General features: G+C 40.8%; 1 protein-coding gene across 1 annotated transcript; it reads right to left on the bottom strand.

Annotated features, from left to right (window-relative positions):
* Window positions 1-13,546: 13,546 nt before the first annotated feature.
* LOC149248468 (rhomboid-like protein 14, mitochondrial) lies at window positions 13,547-22,809 on the bottom strand. The gene is made up of 2 exons (XM_089458453.1): window positions 22,304-22,809; window positions 13,547-14,497 (listed from the first exon to the last, which is right to left on the bottom strand). The coding sequence occupies exons 1-2, from the start codon at window positions 22,514-22,516 to the stop codon at window positions 13,688-13,690; spliced, it is 1,023 nt and encodes a 340-aa protein (XP_089314579.1). The 5' UTR covers window positions 22,517-22,809; the 3' UTR covers window positions 13,547-13,687.
* Between the last annotated feature and the right edge of the window lie 348 nt (window positions 22,810-23,157).

Below are 23,157 nucleotides of genomic sequence, written 5' to 3' on the forward strand. Positions count from 1 at the left end.
GAAAGAAAAGCAATATATTATATTGAGGCAATATATACATCATATTCTGATGGATTTCATGAAAGAAGACCGCATCAGAGAGTCTATATAAGAAGACAAATAGCTGAGAGGCCTACCACAAGAAAAACATGAAGCATCACATAGGAACACAATAAAAACTGGAAGCACCAGTATCGCCAACATTGTCACAATGCACTACAGGTATAGGCACAAGACAAAAAGAAACCCACAGCATCCAGATGAAAGCCCCCAGAAACAGGCAGTCAATCGAGGGCACAAAACCGAAATATAAGCGCCAGACATAACGCATCCATCGACCTATCTTCGGATAGAAGGATAGAGTGCTGAGACAGAAAACAGAACATATTTGAAGGAGATATTTGAGTCTTCAAAGATTTTTAAATTTCTCCACTTCCAAAGGCACCATATTGTGATGGGAAGGATTGGGCGCTTGACAGCTTCTTGACTTCCCCACCAGGCAAAAGCTGCATCAACAGAAATGAAATTGAGGTGCGGAAAAGAAAAATATGAAGCTAAATCATACCAGATTTGTTGGGAGGCCATGCAATTGAAGAACATATGATAGTTTGTTTCCTCCTCCATTTTGCATAACACGCATCTGCTGGGACCGTGCCAAGAACGCTTCCTCAAGTTTTCCCAAGTTAAATTCTTGTTGTAAAAGACTAACCAAGAGAAGATGATCACTTTGAGGGGGCAGCCAAGTTTCCACCAGAACACTGGAAAAATCTGTCTAGTAGGAATAATTTTTTTGGATATGAGATCAGAGTATATGTCCTTTACAGTAGCTCGAGAATGAGAGAGAGATAAAGACCACACCACATGGTCATCAGTCCCAGCTCGATTCAAGCCACCTTGATCAAGTGTGATCTTGAGGTTATCCCAAAGAAGAGACAAGGCCTGTGGGATACCAAGATCAGCTGCATTCTTGAGCGAAGGAGAGAGCCCCCTCCACTCCTTGATAACCCTGTTCCAAGTAAAAATACCAGATCTGTGAAGGTAAAAAAGAAGAGGATCTGGAACCTGTAGATTACCCCTGAAACCAGCAAAAGAGTCGAAGCCGATGAAGATTTTCCTTCCAGAGAATATCCTCCATTTTAGATTGTTAAGAAAGTATTTCTCAATTCGCCTGAAGCTAAGCCAAATAGCAGACCCTTGTTTTATTCTAGTGGAGCCAAACCTGAACCAGAACTCCAAGATTCTTCCTTTTTGGTACTTTTGGTGGATAATTGCACTCCAAGGATTTGAGTCAAAGATGCCTCTCCATAAAGATTTGCAAACAAGAGCTTTTCCAAATATCCTCAAATCCATCAGACCCCATCCTCCAAATTTTTTTGGCAAAGTTAAGTGGTTCAATTTTGAAAGATGGATTTTACCTCTTTCAGCTTTCGTCCCCCAAATAAAATTGGCAGAGATCCTGTTCATGGCCTGGATAATACTGGCCGGGAGCAGATAAAGGTGAGCCCAGTAGACCGACAATTGCATCAAGACTGATTGGGCGAGGACGACTCTGCCACCCAAGGACAATGATCTGTATTCCCATAGCGCGATCTTACTATAAAATCTTTCAACAAGCCATCTCCAGTCATCCTTTAAATAAGCCTTAGCTTTAAGGCGAAACCCCAAGTACTTGATACCTTCAGACAATGGTCTAGAGTCGATTCCAAAGAGCTGGGAGATCCAAGATGTCGTGATCTCATCTGTTTCATTATGATACAGGACCGATTTGGCCTTATTGATGGCAAGCCCAGAGGCCCTTTGAAAGCGGTCAAGAATAGACTTAATGCACATCCAGGATGCTTTAGATAGCATAGCAAATAACAATACGTCGTCTACAAACAGATTATGAGAGATATGTATTTGCTTACAGATCTTGACCGGAACATAAGCTTTTTCCTCCACTGCGCGGTTGATGTGCAAACTCAAAGCATTTATGGCCAATATGAATAGGAGAGGCGACAGTGGACAGCCCTGTTGAAGGCCCCTTTCCGCCCGAAAGAAAGGAGAGGGAAGGCCATTAACCAGAACAACATAGTTAACATTTTCGATACAAGCCATTATCCATCGAATAGGGCCCGGATTCAGACCGATTTTTGCGAGAAGACATTGCATATATCCCCAGTCCAAAACATCATATGCTTTCTGAAGGTCAATTTTCATGATAGCTGCATTAGTTTTATGCACAGACATAGAATGTAAGCATTCTTGTGTACTGGCGACGACATCAAGAATATTACGGCCCTTTAAAAAAGCATGTTGATTAGGAGAGAGACAGGATGCCAGAGTCCCTTTAATTCTTTCTGCTATAATCTTTGTAATAATCTTGAAAGTTATGTTGCATAGGGAGATGGGCCTGAAGTCCAAAAAAGATTCAGGCTCTCCCTTCTTAGGAATAAGAGCAATGAGAGTGGACGTGGTATGGTTGTGAATGTTGCCCGATAGTTTGGATGCTTCCACCATGCTGAGCAGATCCATTTTGAAGAGGTCGAAGAAATGGATCAGGAAATCTATTGTCCATCCGTCAGGACCAGGGGATTTATCCTTCTTAAATGATTTCATAACATCAAGAAGTTCATTTTCAGAAACTGGACTAAACAAAGCTTCATTCTTTTCTTGATCAAACATTTCTGGCACCAAGTCAATGCTCCATCTGATGTCGTTGAAAGCAATATCATTACTCCTGCAATATTGTTTCGAGAAGAAACCAATGGCCTGCTTTGTAATATCCTCCTGGGAGACAGCATAACCACCCTTATCGTCCTTTATTTTCCATATGAAATTCCTTGCTCTCCTTGCATTAGCATATTTATGGAAAAACTTCGTGTTTTTATCTCCTTCCTGCATCCATAAAGCTCTGCTTTTGAGCCTCCATTTAGCTTCCTCCTGTTTCAACAAACTGTGTTTCTCCTTCTCCAGATTCCTAATACGACACTTCATCTCAAAAGAGCATGTGGAGTAGTCTGTTGAGGCCAACACCGAATCCAATTCTTGTTGAATCCTCTGAAGGTCCTTTTTATCCTTCTGATGTTTTTGAAATTGCCATTTTTTCACCAAACCCCTTAACTCAGCCAATTTTTCCCTGAAGGTAGAGAAGATAAATTGTTTATCCCTGTCCTTTATCAATTTCCATGCATTTTGAATGTATTCATTGAACGCAGAATCTTGAAGGAGACCTCTGTCAAACTTAAAAGAGTATCCTCTTCTGAAAAGATTTGCAGGCCAGGTTAGAAGGATAGGACTGTGATCCGAAATCATAACATTTTCCACAGATAGCCTTGGCATACCCATTTTATCGATGAGGCTAAAATGAACAAGAACCCAATCAAGTCTTTTTGCTATATAAGCCCCGCCCACTCTGCCATTTGACCTTATTAATTCTGAGATGCTCAATAGGAATATGGTTGATATTAATCCCGCTGTGATGAAACCGCATTCATGTCGCCAGCTATAAGGAGATTGTTAATATCAAGCAGATCTGAAGTAAAGAACCTATTCCAAAATGAAATGCGGGATTTATATGGCGCATAAAGATTGAGAATATTAATGGGAAAGGCACATCCTCTGATTGAAGCCGTGATTATAATCCCATCACAGCATTTATACGCCTTTGCTTTAACCCGAGTAGGATCCCATAGAGTAGCCATACCGCCAGATAAGTCATTTGCCTCTGTAGCAACCATGAACCAAGTGGGAAGCATTTTCCTGAAATAAGTAAAATTATCCTCCTTCTTGTGCATTGTTTCCTGAATAAGGATAATTGCAGCCCTGGAATGGAAAAAGAAATTTTTTAGCGTTATGAATTTAGGATCAACGCCAAGACCCCGAATATTGAAGGATATAATGGGGATCATTTAGGTGATTCAGCAGCCATACTCGCTCTAAGGGGCTGTGATTCAGAGACATCAAGGATAGGCACCTCAATCAGAGACAAATTTCTAATACCTTCATTTGATACTATAGTTCTCCCTCTAAAATGTCTGCTACCACCTCTACATTTCTTCCGGACCGTGATGTTTCTAGCCAAATCCGGGCTTATAACATGCACGAGACTTGGACCAGGCTTATGAATCGTGAGCGGCTCCAGTTCAAGAGATTCCCTATTAAGCATATGATCCAAATCACTATCAAAAAGATTAACCGGAGATGATGTCGGGGAGTTTAAAGGAGTCGGTCCAACACATAGATTTTTCCCTTTGTTGACGTGCGGATCAGCACGTTCCGGATGCGGAGACGAGGATGAAATGGAGATGGGAATAGAACCCACAGAGAAGTCTACCCCTTTCGAAGGCCCAGGATGAGAGTCAGAGATGAAATCCTTCTGATGCATGGGAGACGGAGATGGAACAGGGCAATCCTCTCTAGGCTCTGCAAAAGGGGAACTATGGAGCCCTGTTTTGATACAGGTGATAGGGCTATTAGCGGATGACGAACGACCAGGGACGGATTGCGGGCGCATAGAAGGGTCAGCCGAAAGATCACGATGATCACGATGAGGCACTGGACTTCTTGGACTGTGGCGCGGAAAAGACGGAGAGTTGGGAGAGGATTGACTACCATTGAGAAATGACTTTTTGCTGAACCGTCTATATGCATATAATTTAGCACTAGGACAGTTTTTAACTAAATGACCCGTTCTCCTGCAGGCAGCACACCTAAAAGGTATACCCCAAAAATCCAGCCTTTGATTAATGATTTGATTCTTCCAGCTAATCTGAATATGGTCAGGATAGCCACCCCTAAACGACCTTTGAATAAGAATCCATGCTATTCGTTTGTCCCTTTCACCCAAGCACCAGGGATCGACGTAGACAAAACGACCAATAGCATTACCAATCATCTCCAGAGTTTCATTAGACCAGAGTTCCAGGGGAAGATTCGGGCATTTTACCCAAATTAGATTATTTACTGGAGTGTTTTTCAAAGGATTAAAGCCAATGTACCATCTATACAGAGCAAGAAAACTCCTCTTGAATACCCATGGCCGGCTCTGGATGGCTTCAGCGTCTGCAGCATTTAAGAAATGGAAACAATACCACTCTCTCATGAGGCTTGAGATTACCGGAATATAACCAATAATTGGTTTCCAAAAGTTAGCCAACCATTTCCTCATGTCGATGTCAGACATTTTTGGAAATGCCATTTCCCAATAAGTGCCTTGTGTTGAAGGTTGTCTATTCTTTCATCAAGCTGAGCAATCTCGATTCTTATCGACTGAGGTGGAGGGGAGGTTTTGGCAGGTTTGTGCTGCTTGTTATAATTGCGGTCCATACCCTTTTTGCTGGTGCCGTCCCTTGACGTGGATGGTTTGATCACCAAATCATCCAAAGTTGCCAGAGTGGCAGCAGACCAGGCATGTTCAGCGTCCACGGCAGCATTGACAAGGTCTTCCGATGCGATGGAGTCATAGACCCCCTCCATTCACCGCCAAAAAAGGAGTCCTCGAAAAATGAGGACGATCCAGAAAGATCCAATTTTCAGAAGAGGACCGAATATCAGTTGGAACCTACCACCCTTTCTGACTCACCCAATGGGAAATAAATGACCAAAGCAAATAGGGAGAGGATAAAGGACACAGGAAGAGAGAGAACAAGTACAATTCGTGACAGAAACTTCTGCTTCTGAGCTCAGAAGGCAACGTCCATACCACCCGAAATCCCGAAACGGATATATTCCCGGATTTAGGTGTAAGGATACGTACCGGGAATTTAAGCTGACTTTACTTTCACCATAATGCCTGGACCAATTTGAACAATCGGGAAATGACGTAACTCTGACCAGCTATTGGAAAAGGAAAACCTGGAGATGCCGGAAATCGATACCAAGACTGTTGAGATTGCAACAAGATGATGGAGCTTAGTGAAAAGAGTCGCCTTCACTAAGTGGGCCCGCAGGCTATTTTTGGCGCAAGTCTATTTTTAGACATATGGATCATGTCTACGGATTGCAGGTTGTTGTTTATGGATGATTGGTCAAGTTGGGAAAAATAGATGGACTTCTATTTTTAATCAAAGTGTGAGTGATCACAGTGTGAGTGATCAAAGTCTATTTTTAGACTGGCTGTCAAAAATAGAAAAGTCAAATATTATTATCTCATAATAATATTTGGACTATAAACTTGATCTTATTCTCTTGGAGCACTTCAGTTTGAGCTACAGAGGTGGTACATGCAGCTGTTAGAAGGAAATATGCTTTTCTTATGAGTCAGTTGAGTTGTTGCATGCATGACTTCAGTTAGAACTCAATCAGTTGAGTTTGGTGGAGTTGATTGTGGAGTTGATGGAGTTGTGTTCAGTTTGACTTGGTTAAACTAGTTGTAATTAGTCTAACTGCAAATAGACTAATGATGAGTTGTTAAACTAATTATTAACTCATGATGCAACTAATGAATGCATCAGTTAACTCAGTTGCATGTCAGTGCATGTTCAGTTCAACAGGGACAGGTGGTAGAGAATCAGATTGCTATCAGTTGTGACTATAGTTGTGCACCAGATCTTGCACAATCAAGGGATTGAGTATGCCAATGAGTTTGCTCACGTATTTGCCCAGTATTGTAGCCTTTGCTCACGTCCAACAAAGTGTGAGTGATTATTTTGAGGTGAAATACGAGTTTGGTAAGCCATTCTCATCAGTTCTTGAGCAGGTATTGAGCAATGGAGGCAGGCAAGCAGTGGAATAGATTTGGAGATCAGATCTGAGCTGTATTGTGTGTAACAGGTGGAGCTGGTACTAGATTGCTTGTGATAAGCATTGTACTTTGTAATGTTACATGTTCTCAATCATTAATATACAGATAGTTGGGGTTTTTAGCGAGATGCTTTCCCCGGGTTACATACTGTGTTAATGTGTGAATGCTCTTGATGTTTTGTTGTTATTGATGCTGCTATATTGATGATCAACGTAGAGGAGCTTATGTATTGTGTATGTATTCCGCAATAGTACATGATCAGGATAATCTCTGTTGAATATGTGTTAAATTATTCAAAACTTTTACATGATATCAGAGCGAGCTAGATAATTGTAGAAAAAGTTTCTACATGGTATCGGAGTTGTTGATCATCAGATCTACTATTCAGGAAGTGTTTACATTCTATTTCTTCAGGCAGAGTCTGTAATCGGGCCAGGTAGCCTTTGGATTCATCCTTCCTTTGGAAGGTGAGATATCTGGTGAATGCCCATACAGTCAATCTCTGTACGAGAAATATTGTGTTCTCACGAATTTTAGATCGGAGGCGGTTGAGTTTGGAGCTGGTGGAAAATCGAATTTGCAGCAATGTTGTCGAAATGTCTTTCAACGGATTGCAAATGTTATTCCAAAGCAAGAGCGACCTGGCGCTCAAGGATAAACTCAAAAACAATAAAGGTAAGAATGGATCTTCATCAAAGGTATCTGATGAAGAGAATTGCGCTTTGGCTGCCAAAGCAAAGAAGGGGAAGAACAAGAAAGCTTCTCAGTCTGGTGCGAAAGGCAAGAAGCAGGACATGTCCAAGGTGAAGTGTTTTCACTGTCACCAGCACGGACACTATGCCACTAATTGTCCACAGAAGAAAAAGAACAAGCAGGCTGCTGGATCTTCAGCAGGAGAGGCTCTAGCCTCACAGTTTGAGCTTGATTTTTCATTGATCGCATGCTTGGTTTCAAGTGTGATGGGATCAGTGTGGTTCTTGGAAAGTGGTGCGTCTTTTCACATGACGGGAGATAGAGATTTGTTCTCTGATCTGGAGGACAAAGATCTTGGAGTGCACATCGAGATGGGCGATGATGGTAGATACAGTGCGATCGGTATCGGTACCATTTCCTTTGAGAGGGAGTCTGGTAAACCCTTCGTATTGAAGGAAGTCATGCATGTTCCAGGATTGACGAAAAATCTCATCTATGTGGCGATGTTAGAAGACAAGGGGTATGATGTTGTTTTCAGTGAGGGAAAGGCTTTCCTTCGTAGCAAGACAACTGGTGAGACCCGGAAGATAGGGGTTCGAGTGAGGAACCTTTATCAGTTGCATGTAGATGGATGCGCAGCAATGGCAAGCAAGGCAGAAGGATTGGTGAGCCGGGATGATGGCGAGTTGTGGCACAGGAGATTGGGTCACCTTCACCATGGAGCCTTGAAGATACTGCAGCAGATCACTACAGGGCTTCCTAAAGGCACACTTGCGCAGTCAGATCGGTGCAAGGGGTGTACTTTGGGGAAGTTTGTGAAAGCCACCTTTCACGAGAAGGATAGTCGCGCCATGACGATCCTTGAGAGAATTCACACAGACATGTGTGGACCTTTCTCAGTTGCTTCGACAACAAAACACAGGTATTATGTGATTTTTGTTGATGATTTCTCTCGTAAGTGCTGGATCTTCTTCATGCAGAAGAAGAGCGAGACATATTCAAAGTTCTGTGAATTCAAAGCACTGGTCGAGAAGGAGTTGGGGAAGAAGGTGAAGGCTCTTAGGAGCGATAATGGTGGTGAATACATCTCGGACGAGTTCAAGGATTTCTGCAAGGCAGAAGGGATTCGTAGAAAGCTCATAGCTCCCCATAACCCACAACAAAACGGGATAGCTGAGCGGAAGAACAGAACGATCGTGGGTGCTGCACGGGCAATGTTGCATGATCAGGGCCTACCCCTTCACTTGTGGGCGGAAGCATGCAATACAACAGTTTATGTGCAGAACCGTTGTCCTCATAGGATACTTGGCATGAGTACACCCGAGGAGGCTTATTTTAGTAAGAAGCCTGATCTTTCTCATTTGAGAATTTTTGGTGCTAACGTTTACATGCATGTGACGAAGGATGCCAAAAAAAAGTTGGAGCCGACCGTAGAGGTTGGGATATTTGTGTGGTACACTGATACGCCCCACAACTATCGTGTGTATTTGCCAGACAGTGGTAAAACTGTTGTGCGATGGGATATAAAATTTCAGGAGGAGAAAGCCATGAAGTGTTCGCTTGAGAGGGAGCTACACTTGCATGCAGATGAGGAGCTATTAGTTCCTAAGGATGAACTTCAGGATGTGGATCAACCACAGGATGAGGTTCATGGAGTGGACAAGTCCACTCATGCAGCGCCAACCATCAGAGGGCAAAAGCGCTTGACAGAAGCTGAGCAACTGGCTCAAGATGCAGAGAAAGTTGTAGGACCACCTACAGCCCAACGCAGGCAGAGACAGTCACCTGATCGGTACACTGGATACATGGCTCTTATGAGCAAGTGTGTTGTGACTGAGCCATCCTCTTTCGAGGAAACTGTGGAGGATCCCGCATGGGTAGACGCCATGGTGGAAGAGTATGATTCTATTGTCAGAAACAATGCATGGGAGATTGTTCCTAGACCGGAAGGGAAATCAGTGGTGGGTTCGAGATGGATCTACAAAGTTAAGCAGGCAGCTGACGGGAGTGTGGAGAAGTACAAGGCAAGATTTGTTGCCCGAGGCTTTTCACAGATTGAGGGGATCGATTATGAGGAGATCTTTGCACCTGTCGCAAGGTATTCTTCCATACGGACGATTCTTGCTCTCTCAGCGCAGATGGGATGGCACATTCATCAGATGGATGTGAAGACTGCGTTCCTCAACGGAGTCATTGAGGAGGAGGTGTACATTGAGCAGCCCGAAGGCTTTGAGGTCTTCAGCAGCGAGTCGCATGTGTGCAGGCTCAAGAGAGCGCTGTATGGGTTGAAGCAAGCACCATGTGCTTGGTACACACGGATAGACAACTATTTCACAGGACTCGGATTCTCCAAGAGCGAGGCGGATCCTAACCTATACCAGATTGTGGTGGAGGGTAAGTTGCTTATCATTGTACTGTATGTTGATGATTTGATTCTAACGGGTGATGAGCTGTTGATACTGTCATGCAAGAAGGATCTTGCTACAGAGTTTGAGATGAAGGACTTGGGCCTCCTTCACTATTTCCTAGGATTGGAAATATGGCAACGCAGTGGTGGACTGTTTGTTTCTCAGGGCAAGTATGCTCGGGAGATACTAGAGAAGTTCAACATGCATGGCTGCAAGCCTGTTGATACTCCTCTTCCTAGAGGTTGGAGGAAGGAGGATGCCACTTCGGGAGAAGAAGTGGATGCCACTATTTATCGACACTTGGTGGGGTCGCTGATGTATTTGGTCAATACACGACCTGATATATGCTATGCAGTTAACCAGCGTTCACAAGCTATGGTTAAGCCTACCAAGCTCTTCTGGAAGGCGGGCAAGCATGTATTGCGCTACTTGAGAGGCACATCGGGATATGGTTTGTGGTACAGACAAGAGGATGAGGTGAAGCTATGTGACTTCACGGATGCAGATTGGGCAGGGAGCCCAACGGACAGAAAGAGCACATCAAGAGGGGTCTTCAGTATTGGATCGACAGTAGTTTCTTGGTACAGCAGGAAGCAAAGGTCTGTGTGGATGAGGATGATCCTGGTCGGGTTTTTCGGGTCCAAGCACATCAAGTACCATCATATCAGAGATTGTGTGCAGCGGAGGATCATGTTACTTTCGTACATTCCAACGGAGGATCAGAATGCTGATATTCTGACGAAGGCTCTCACCAGGAGCAAATTCGAGTACCACCGAGGCAGGATAGGGGTTGTTGATAATCCATATCTTGTCGAGAGGGAGTGTTGAGATTGCAACAAGATGATGGAGCTTAGTGAAAAGAGTCGCCTTCACTAAGTGGGCCCGCAGGCTATTTTTGGCGCAAGTCTATTTTTAGACTATGTCTATTTTTAGACATATGGATCATGTCTATGGATTGCAGGTTGCTGTTTATGGATGATTGGTCAAGTTGGGAAAAATAGATGGACTTCTATTTTTGATCAAAGTGTGAGTGATCACAGTGTGAGTGATCAAAGTCTATTTTTAGACTGGCTATCAAAAATAGAAAAGTCAAATATTATTATCTCATAATAATATTTGGACTATAAACTTGTTCTTATTCTCTTGGAGCACTTCAGTTTGAGCTACAGAGGTGGCACATGCAGCTGTCAGAAGGAAATACGCTTTTCTTATGAGTCAGTTGAGTTGTTGCATGCATGACTTCAGTTAGAACTCAATCAGTTGAGTTTGGTGGAGTTGATTGTGGAGTTGATGGAGTTGTGTTCAGTTTGACTTGGTTAAACTAGTTGTAATTAGTCTAACTGCAAATAGACTAATGATGAGTTGTTAAACTAATTATTAACTCATGATGCAACTAATGAATACATCAGTTAACTCAATTGCATGTCAGTGCATGTTCAGTTCAACAGGGACAGGTGGTAGAGAATCAGATTGCTATCAGTTGTGACTATAGTTGTGCACCAGATCTTGCACAATCAAGGGATTGAGTATGCCAATGAGTTTGCTCACGTATTTGCCCAGTATTGTAGCCTTTGCTCACGTCCAACAAAGTGTGAGTGATTATTTTGAGGTGAAATACGAGTTTGGTAAGCCATTCTCATCAGTTCTTGAGCAGGTATTGAGCAGTGGAGGCAGGCAAGCAGTGGAATAGATTTGGAGATCAGATCTGAGCTGTATTGTGTGTAACAGGTGGAGCTGGTACTGGATTGCTTGTGATAAGCATTGTACTTTGTAATGTTACATGTTCTCAATCATTAATATACAGATAGTTGGGGTTTTTAGCGAGATGCTTTCCCCGGGTTACATACTGTGTTAATGTGTGAATGCTCTTGATGTTTTATTGTTATTGATGATGCTATATTTATGATCAACGTAGAGGAGCTTATGTATTGTGTATGTATTCCGCAATAGTACATGATCAGGATAATCTCTGTTGAATATGTGTTAAATTATTCAAAATTTTTACAAGGACCTCTGAGGAAGACCCTAGGAGCTATGCAGAAGGCTCATCACAGAGCAGACAGCAACAATAGACTTTAACAATACACCACCAATAGCCAATCTTAAACCTTACATCATTGCAAGGTTTGTATATGACAATTATATTCCTGAGTCTGTGAAAAAATGATTTAATCATCCTGAACTTACTACGTTTTGGACATATGAGCTGAAACCACTAAAACTGTGCCATTGACATTCAAGCCAAAATCCAAAGCTTTAACAGCAGAAGAACTACTTAAAGCTAGATTAGAGAGGCATGCATCCTTGAATTCTAAAACCATAGCAAGCAGAAATGTATAAGAATAAAATTATAAAAACACAGAGTTATGCCAAGGAAAAAACTTTCACTAACCTGGAGCCAGAGCCAAAACACCCGAAGCGTACGCACCACATGAACCATACAACCGCCATCCAGCCAGCAAAACAGAGGTAAAAGAAAAGCTTTCTGAACAGGATAGAGAAACAGAGCTGGGGCAGAGCTCCGTTAGGGAGATTACAGAAGTTTAAATAGCATCTGGGACGAAGAAGGTGGCGGAAACTGGGTTCAAATTAGAGAAAAGAGCTCGAGCTGACAGAGCTCAAAGCCAAGATAAGGTGGCGGAGCTGGCATGAAGCAGGAAAACAACAGAAAAGCAAATCCAACGCAGTAAAAGAGCATATGACGAAGAGCGGAAGTTTTAACTAGACCCTGTAGATGATGCCCACCTCCCACTTACTGCATGTCCGAAAGACGTGTCTGGCCCTCGCATAGACAGCCGGAAGTTGGCGCATAGTCAAGATATCACTTCGTAGACCGGTATTGGGTGGCTGTGGGGCGCCTGGAAGCTGTATGTTCAGTTGGTTCGACACGTCGCAGGCGATGGCTCCGCTCCCGCTCCCTCTGATCAGCCATTTGATCTTCAAATTGGCATCAAAAAGATAAACAGAGTTATGCCTTGATAATATTATTTCATTTCATTTTTAGAATAAAAGAAATAATCTGCGACATTTCTGTACTGTATGTCATTAGTTATTGTTGAAAATGAAATAACACCCAGTGCATTATTAGTTATCTGTTATTGTTGAAAAGGGAGTATGTGCTTGACGACATGTACCTTTCGCCCCAGAAATAAGAGCCCCTCCCCTCACTTATTACATGCCCTGATAAAAAGTAATAATTCAACAAATACACACCATGCCAATTAAAAATTGCTAAAATTTTAAAAGATTAAAGGGTAAAAAACAGTTTTTTTTTTTTTTTTTTTTTTTTTTTTTTTTTTTTTTTTTTTTTTTTTTTTTTTTCAGTGGGGGAGAGAATTCCCGCTGAAGAATCAACATACAACATATGAGGCCGAAGCCAGCAGATATACGCCGAAGCGAGAAGAGCATCATCAACATACAACAGATGTGGCCGAAGCCAGCAGATTGATTGCCGAAGCGTGAGGAATATCATCGGAACAAATGACCTCCCGCAGGAGTCGAACGCGGCTGGGGGTGCGAAAGCCAACCGCCCCAGCCACCATGGGTAAAAAACAGTTATTGGGTGCAAATTTGCCTCCCCACTATTTTCCTATCCCTGGCTTTTAATCTCTTGCTTATGTCCTTCAGGTCTGTTTTTATTTACCTTTTTGGTTTTCAAGCTTTTGTATGGTATGAATGACTATATATATCTCTGATCATCCTCCTAGTTATACTGGAGGTGTTCTCAGAGGATCTCTTCCTCTGGTTTTGTGTCATATGTTCTTAGCTTCCTCAATTAGCATGTAAATGTACTATCTGGAGCAGTTATATACACTCAATATAATACAATTTCGCTTTTTGTTTCTGAAAAAAAAAAAATACAATTTTAAACAACCACATGTTTTCATGTATTAAAACGTTCAAGCCGAAGACGTCGCAGTTCCTCCAAGGACAAGTCGTCAGAGGTACCAGCAGGTGCTGTCGGGTTAAAGTGTGGAGCTGAAGCGCTAAAATCGACATCTCCGTGCCTTGTACCACACATCTCACAGGTGTCGAGATAAATGTTGTTGTCAAAAGTACATCTTGGGCAGCGCCATACTGCGTTCACATTTCCAGCTGCGCCAGGAACTCTTCCACCTACTCTTCCATGACCAAAAGTAGGTCTTCTGTAGCCAATGAACTGGCCTTGAAAGAATCTCAGAGGCCAGCCTATAATCCATGTTAATTTCCTGATAATTGGGGGCAAAGGATTGCTACCAGAGAAAAATCTCCTGAAACGGAGGTAGAGGATCCCTGCAAAAATGCCACTAAGGTGGCCAAGGAATGAAACTCCAGGAACATACATTTGGATCAGTAGTAACTCTGCCCACGCAGCATATCGTGCAGGAACAACCACTCCGTATGCATAAGTAAGATTTGGGGAGTTAGAATTGAGAACCACTTTCAAAGCAAAGAGCACCGCCGAAAATCCAACTGCACATTCTGAGGTTAAGGGGTATGGGTAATCAAAGAAAGTTGCCAGCACCTTTGCTGTGACTACCACAATCCCATGTGACAAACCAAGCAACACAGCAACCATGGAGGCAAATTCAGTGCTTCCCATCATCCTTTCTAATTGTACCCCCTTCCACAACAAGGAAAGCATGTTATATACAAGATGTGACTCGTCCAGATGGTAGAAAGCTGATAAAAATAGCCGCTTCAAATCCTTATTCTGCAACAAACACCCAAACAATCACAAACAATCAACTCCTGTTGAAGGAGGCATGGGTAGCAAAAGACTGTGGAGGTTAACTATTATAAAAGAAGTGTAAGCTAAAATGCTTAGGAAGTTAACAAAAATGCTAAACTGTAACCTCCTCTTGAAAGAAACAGCTGAATTTTAATATATGATGTCTTATATTCTAAAAACCAACAAAACTATGAATGTACAATTTGAACTTCAGCAGCAAGAATTGAAATCTTAGATTTAAGGGTATGTTGGTTTGTTGAAGAACATCCTATGCTCAGGCTTGCACCCTTGTGATTCCTCCACACCATACTTCGGCCTCTGCTCATTTGGATAACTGGATTTTGCAAAGTGAAGCTAGATTGGTTGAAAACACTGCTAGAATCCAAAGGCATATTCTTTGCTTCACAGATGTAAAAATTGAAATGAGGAAAACACTGCTAGAATCCAAAGGCATATTCTTTGCTTCACAGATTTAAAAATTGAAATGAGAACCTCCACACATGATTTCCCTGAAACAATCACAATCCCACTCTATCTAAGAATGAGAATAAATTCTGATCATTGATGAGCACGTCAGAGACAAGTTCTATCAAAGTTTACCTTTCTGTTGACAGGTTAGGGGATTATTACTCAGCCAGTATTGGGTGCATATCCAAAGGTAGAGAGCCCCCACACTGTTGTAGAGAGTGCTAGCCATAGGACGTCAATGTAGCAAATGCTGGATAGTTTTTTCTTACATGGATTTCCCTAACCAAGACCTTAAAGTATAATCTCTGCTTTGCTAATTGCAGTATTTAACTTCTGAAATCTGCATATTCACATGTCAAATGTCCTAAGAATTCCCATGGGTCAGCAGGGTTTGTCCTTAGCAACTTCAGCTAAGTTTAAATATATTCCAATTTTAAAAAATCAATATATATATATACACCTCAGACTTCAGTGCTCAGTTTGCTACAACATCAAGGTTAGGTACTATTCACTACCTAGAGTCTTAAAAAGCTCATTATGTGCCTTAATCTCCTATAATGATAAACAGAATGCAGTCTCTTTCGTGTCTTTTCCTATATACAAATTTTTTGAAAGATAGATTGTGGAGATATAGAGTCGAGTCATTCTTCTGCCGTTCGTCATCTACCTTCAAATACAAGTATCCATTGGTTTCAAAACAAACTTAACAAGTTCTTGGAACTGATGAATATCTAAAGACGTTAGCGAGCCTCCCCAAAACTTTGATCCCAAAGGAGATACCTTCATTTAACCTCCTCAGCATCTCCCAAGATTTTATTCTAGTACTTTCATAGGGTAACATTAAAAATATAAATCACTGTTGCCCCATTACCTGCCCTTTTGAAGCTGCAAATGATGCTTTACTCTTTTAAGTGTTAGAATTTGAAGACTAAAGTATTTTTATCTTTATAGCATGCAGAATTGCAGCAGAAAGTGGCTTCCTATATTTCAGAATGAAGTCTCATTATCAGTTCGTTCTCACATGATAGTACACCTTCGGTATTAGATGCTTACCTGGTAGATGATTGGTTTAAGTTCTCCATAATTATATAGATGCTTTGGAGGTCAGGACCCATGGTATCCCTTATGAACGACCTTTGGGTACATGGACACTGAATTCAAAGCATCTCATCTCCATCTTATTTTCATTTTTTGTGATTGGTATATCATACTCATTATGAATGACGCATTTCCATGATGAAATATAACGTTATAAACAATTACAATTGAAAATTATATTTTGTACTTCCTCAAGGACTTCCATGCCAGTTAGTTTACATCAACAGGATGGAAAAAGTGAAAGCAAGATAACTATCATAATCATAGTAATAATCCATCTATATATACAGATAACGGCTCTCTACAAGATTATAGGATTGCAAAGAATAAAAAATATTGATCAGACAGCCAAAGCTAAGCTACACATTTTTACTGAAAATTAGATATTGATATTATTTTATTTTATTTCATTTCCTTTATAAAGTGGAGTTTATAAAAGTAATTGAGGATAGTATTGTTGAAGAGGGGATCATTGCACTGATAGCAACGAAGTGCTCTAGAGTCCAGTATGATGGGAATGTTGTCAAGTACATGGGTAACACTTAAATGTTAACTTTGATATATATATATATATATATATATATATATATATATATATATAATGGCTATAACAAAAAATAATATTCTATGTTTAAATAGAAATATTGTTGCCTCTATACAGGAGATGCAGCTCCACAGACCTCATACATCCAGATTCCATAATATGATACTACATAGTCATTTATGAGGGAACAACTTGCAAGTATTTCAGTTAAGCACATAAACTCAATATATAAAAAGCATAGAATCTAGTCTGCAAAATACAACACACAAATAAGATAGACACTTATATGCAATCAACATTGAACATGTGGAATGGTTGCCAATGAATGATTTTTACTCCAAATCCACCCAGCAAAAGGGTTTCAATGCAAACCCCTGGTCAAGACCATGAACTGGCCACTTACTCACAGGTTCAAATCTCACAGGTATGTCTCCATAGATACTCACAGGAAACCACACTAGCCTACATGCTAAGCATGGAAAAGTGTAACAGCTGTAGGCATCCACAGGAAACAGTGCAAGTTGAATGGCTTTACTAGCCGACATGCTAGACCAAAAGATCCCTTGCCAGCCTTCACATTGGCCAGGAGTCACTATGGAACTTGTCTCTATCTCAGCATGTAACCGCTATCCCCTCATGCAAGAGGGAAAATCAGCTCAACAAGTAATTATAACCCATCACAAAAGTCCCCTGTCTTAGTTGGGTCCCCAAGCACGTGGCTCAACATGGGTGTTTAATGCCACCACCACCACATAGTGAGCAAGGGCAATAGATGATTCTCTCTCAACAATGCCAGCCAATGCTCAATTGCACAGGTACAGCCACCCTTGAATTGGCATATTTTGAAGGCTTCATATGCTGAAGCCACCAATGAAATCATGGAAGGGGATTTTTCCGAACAAGTGAAACTTCCCCTCTCTTGCTCCTTTTACCATTGTTGCTTGTTAAGTCATAGCCCTCACATGTTCTATTTCTTTCCTATGTTGCACGTTACTGCAAAATCCAGCAGCTTAGTGCAAAGCCTCACTAGGCACTCTAGGTCCTAGGGTAGCAACAAGATAAGCCACCATTGTCACCTTGGTGGCTTTTCCCCTGCTGTTTTGTAGTTATATATTATCCCCAGAAATGAGGCTTCCCCAACAAGGCTTAGAAATTAGATGACCAAATGATCCTAAGCCAATTGGCTTTCTCAGGACCTTGCAAATTATACGCTTTATAAAGGTCTTCAATAAAGAGAGGTTGGGGGGTGGAAAAGAGAAAATGGATTGGAGGAAAGCACTGAAAAAGCCTTGGAGGCCAAGATAAACTCGATAGATGTTCAAGTAAAGTTTTCCACAAGCCATCGTCAACTTATATGATGTTGTTATAAGTTAGGATATCAAGCGTATGTAGATTTACAGCATGCAGAACTTTATATCCTCCCCACAACAATTCATAACCACTGAATCCAAGAACTAGTGCGCACTCTTTGCAACAGAGAAAATTGAGTGTGTGACAAATTACAATTATCCATCCTAGTTTGACACCCCTCTACTTATATGAGGGTAACCAATTCGAATTAAGTCTAAGTGATAAGTAAAAGCCTCAAAACATGACTTAAGTGTTCAACAAGGCTAAAAGGTCACAAGCTGACCTAAAAATAGCCTTACATGATGATAAAACATAATAAATAACTCTTTTCTTCACGTGTGGGAAAGGTAGCTCTGAGACATGACAACATCCTCATAAAGTGAGCATCTACATCGAGCAAGATGCCAAGAAGGGTCAAAGAGTGCTCCTCACTTCAAGACATCTCATCAATGTGAAAAGATGCATCTGCAAGCCAAAAATCCCCATCCAAGATGTCATCATCAAGAAGCCACACATCATCATCCTAGGGTTCGCATGAGTGACATTGCAACCCTAGTGCATGCCATCATCATCAAGAGAAGGTGTACCAACCCTCCCAAAGTGTCTCGAGTCTTCACCATCCTCATCTGGACATTTGAACAAGGCAACACCCATCAAGAAGGTGTAAGGTCAATATAGGAGTATCCTGAGAAGGGGTACATCATCAATCCCGGTAACACTTAACTTCTTAGCTCGATGTTCCAGCATTTGGATGTATAGGAGGTGTCATACATCCATGAGGGGGTTCCCTCAAGGGCAATGCTAATCTTTGCATCAACATTATGGTTGCAAGGTCATAAGTGCACTCATGGGCCTGATTCCCTTCAATGGGTAGAAGTGTCAGCCATCCCTCATCTGATATAAACCACCTAAACATACCCTTAGATCGATGATCCATCATTAGGTTGGAATGTATAAAAGTATCAGTGGACATTAATGCTAGGGGGCCTTTCCCTCAATGGTTTCTAGCTAATAATTTGTAAACAAGTTACCACATTATGTTTAGGATTCCAATCTATAAGTGCAACTCAGGAAAGGGCCTAGAAGACCTCTTCAACTGATGTGAACATGTAAAAGTGTCACTGCCATGGTACCAGGTCCAACATCTTGAGTGTAATGATGTGAAAAAGCAATCGTGGGGACAGTTACCCTTAATATTTTTACCACCCATCTGAGTCTTTCATCAAATTTTTCTTTTTCTTTCTTGCATCATTACTTGCTTGAGCTTTCTAAAACTTAAAAAAGTATTTTACATGGGGTAGGACACTCATAAGTTCCTCTTATTTGCTAGAGGGTACTAAGAATACTTCATGACAGTAGATTTCCTTCTAGGCTTTTTCCAGCTTTAAATTGTCCCAAATCTTTTGCAATTTTTTCCACAGTTATTATGTTTTTAGTGATTTACAAATCTTTTCCAATGAGCCCTATTAAGTGCTTCCAACTCTAAAGGAAAGGATAGTTCCTAGGAAGACACATCAACCCACAAGTGCAACTGATAAAGATGAACATGGAATGGGAAAAAATTCAAGGAAGATGCCACTGCCATGGTACCAATTGAATGAGGTCCAACATCTTGAGTGTAATGATGTGAAAAGGGAGCAATCGTGGGGACTGGAGTTATCCCCTTCCTCAACATTTTTTTACCATCTACAACATAAAATGGTACATGTCTTTCATTTCAATGATTTTTCTTTTTCTTTCTTGCATAGCTTGGGTAACCAACTTGCTTGATGCTTTCTAATACCCCTTAAAATGTAGTAGTTATTTTACATTGGGGTTAGGACACTCATAAGTTCCTCTTATTTAGATAGAGCATGGTATGCTAAGAACTAGGTGATGGCTAATGAGGGAGTAGATCTTATGCTAGGCTGGGCGGATTTGTCACCTCGAAACATTAAATCTCCCAATCCATCTGATTTGCTGGATTTTTGCTAAAATTTTCTTCCATTTCCTAGTGGAACCATCTATGTCATTTCAGTGTTTTTTTTAAAAATCTTTTCCTAATCTGAACTTTTACTGGCCACAATTCTGAAAATACTTGAATATGCTTAATTCACTTTTGCCCACTCAATTCGAGTTTTATCAAATTGTTGTAGGGTAAATTCTTTCATAAATTATATTGCCACATAATTTGAAAAAAATATTCAGGTGACTTAAAAAAGTGGCGAAGTAAAAACAGATCGCAAACATTTTGATAAAATATTGGATTTTAACAACACTGGGCCAATTTTTTATTTGCACAGTAATTTTTTATGAACAAAAGATTTTAAAATATAAACCTAATTGAGATTATCGGGGTTTGCAGTGTATCTTAGAACCAGATATGGATGGAGACAGAACTCATCTAAAGAAGGAAGCAGATCGTCCAGCACCCCGGTCCTCAGACAAACTAAAGTGTTGGCTGCAATTAAGCCCGCTGTGACCAGGGGTTTCCTATCCAACAGTCAACTGACAAAGCTCAGAGGCCACATGCAAAGCTAGAAGATATAGCATCCCTCTGTTACGGGATCTCCCTCAGCTTCTATATGTGATGTCTCTTTCCTTTTCTTTCTGGGCTCCTTCAATCAATAACCTATCACCCTTAACAGATACAGACATATAACATTCTGAAACTCTCTATACAACTGCCTTTATAAGTTTATAGGATGAAGCTTGAGAATATCTTCGCTGTTATGAAATCAGCTGAATAAGGTACACATTTTTCTTAACTACCCATGATCTAGACATTCTGTGCTTCCTGGCATTCTGAGGGCATACTCCCTCTTTAATAGTATAATACAAAATTGCTTCCATATTTATCGGTCATGTTGTTTCTTCATTGTCGTTAATGTTTAGGATCACAACAAAAATGAAACTCGGGTAGGTCCATTCTCTCAGGTTACACTGTTCATCTTTTAGTTGACCTTTGCCCAATCTTCTAGTGAAAGCAAGGCACTAAAATTCCATTAAAAGGTCGTTACATATGAAGTTAAGCATTGAAAGGAAACAAGTGTGTCCAGTGCTTGGCGGGTCTTTATGGCTTGCCTCTAAAGCTAGCTAAGGCTATCTAGTCCGCTGATTTGGGCCATACCAAGTCAAAATTTGAAACAGGTCAAACTCAAGCAGACTCGAGAAGTTTAACCACTGGATAAATTCAACCAAGACTCCTGACTTGTTGAGCAGGTTTGACCGATTTGCTGATTTAATAACAAAGTTGAAACAAACGTTAAACGGGCGTTAATATAGTTTAAACAGAATATTGTGTGTTCTGAGGAATTTTTGGGTCTACTAAATTTTTATTTTCTGAGTGTTTCTTGAGGCGAATCCCTATTATTACTCTTCGGCTTTGCTAATTCAATCCCAGGTACGAGACATGTGACTATGATTTTAATGACAATGTTAAACGGCAATACAGCTTCCTTTCAGTTTTGAAACCATACTCCCCAAATTCTCTAACAATAGAGATTTGTTTAGGTATATCCCCGTCTTCTCAACAATTCTATTCTTTTTTTTGGGTTCTGTATTATGTTTAGGTTCGTTGCCGCTGAAACCTCAACAAAAAGGTAAAACATTCAGAAAACTGTACACCTTGCTTTAGGGTGGCATTCAGCAATTATTTTGAACAAGTTCAAAATTTGCGGAATCTTTAACACTGACAACTAAATTGCTAGATACTGCAAATTTAATCATAATGAATTTGTTTCATGGTCAAAATTCTAATATAAGAGGAAAATTAATTCGATGTGTACCATAAAATTCTATGTTATTGGAATTTGAGATAATTATAGAATTGAAAACATTGGACAGGTTACTAATTGAACCCAAGGCCTGCCCCTGCTGTTGTGGAGGATCGCAGCAGTGATACCATGTTATAGTGTTTGAAAAAATTGGCAGACTTGGAGTTGAACCCAGGAACTGTCCCAGGACAGATGGTGCTCTCTACAGCATGCCCTCCTTGATGAAAGAGAGCAAGTTCGAAGCGTGGATTCATTTTCCAACACTCCCCTCCCCTCACTTTTCACGCCACAACTTGCCAACAACCACAACACCTACCTCTGATACCATGTTTCTATGTTGAAAAGATTGAACAGGCTGAAATTGAACCCATACTTGCCCTCCTTGATGAAGAAGTACAAGTTCAAAATGCGACTTGACATTCTAACATATCTTTTCCTAATTCTGAATTTATTGGCCACAATTCTGAAAATATTTGAATATGTTTAATTGCTTTGCCAAACTCAATTCGAGTATTATGAACAAAAGATTTAAAAATATTAAACTAATTGAAATTATCGGTGTTTGTGGCGTACCTTCAGAACCAGATATGGATTGAGACAGACTTCATCTAAAGAAGGAAGCAGATCGTCCAGCACCCCGGGCCTCAGATAGACTAGAGTGTTGGCTGCGATTAAGCCCGCTGTGACCGGGGGTTTCCTATCCAATTGATAAAACTCAGAGGCCACATTCAAAGCTAGAATATATAGCATCCCTCTGTTACGGGATCTGTTTCGGCTTCTATACATCCTGCTTCTTTCCTTTTCTTTCTGGGCTCCTTCAATCAATTACACTTCTTCTCATACGATCCTTAACAGATGCAGACATATAACATTCTGAAACTCTATACATCCATCTTTATAGGACGAAGTTTGAGAATATCTTCGCTGTTAAGTAACCCGCTGAACAAGGTACACATTCTTCTTAACTACCCGTGATCTAGAACATTCTGTGTTTCCTCGCATTCTGAGAGCATCCTCCCGAGTCCCTCTTGTATTGATCGTCTTCACATGTTAATGTTAATGGCATTTAGTGTCCAGGGTCGTGGCGATTTATTATTCAGAGTAAATCACAAGAAAATTATTATTCAGTCTAAATCACAAGATAAATTATTTGTCGACGCGTTTCAAACTAACTAGTGTGGTTCAAATTATTATTCAGTGTAAATCACAAGATAAATCATTTGTCTACTCGTTTCAAAGCAACTAATGTGGTTCATTGTCCTGACATGCACCACACTAGTTGGTTCGAAAAACCAACTAATGTGGTTCATTGCCCTGACATGAACTACACTAGTTGGTTCGAAACGCATCGACAAATGATTTATGTTGTGATTTAAGCTGAAAAATTCTCTTAAACTTAATATGGATCACACAAGACTCAATTCAAC

This window comes from Pinus tabuliformis, chromosome 7 (genome assembly GCF_031772625.1).
Source record: "Pinus tabuliformis cultivar Carrire ecotype Pingquan chromosome 7, CPIR1, whole genome shotgun sequence".
NCBI classification, from domain to species: Eukaryota; Viridiplantae; Streptophyta; class Pinopsida; order Pinales; family Pinaceae; genus Pinus; species Pinus tabuliformis.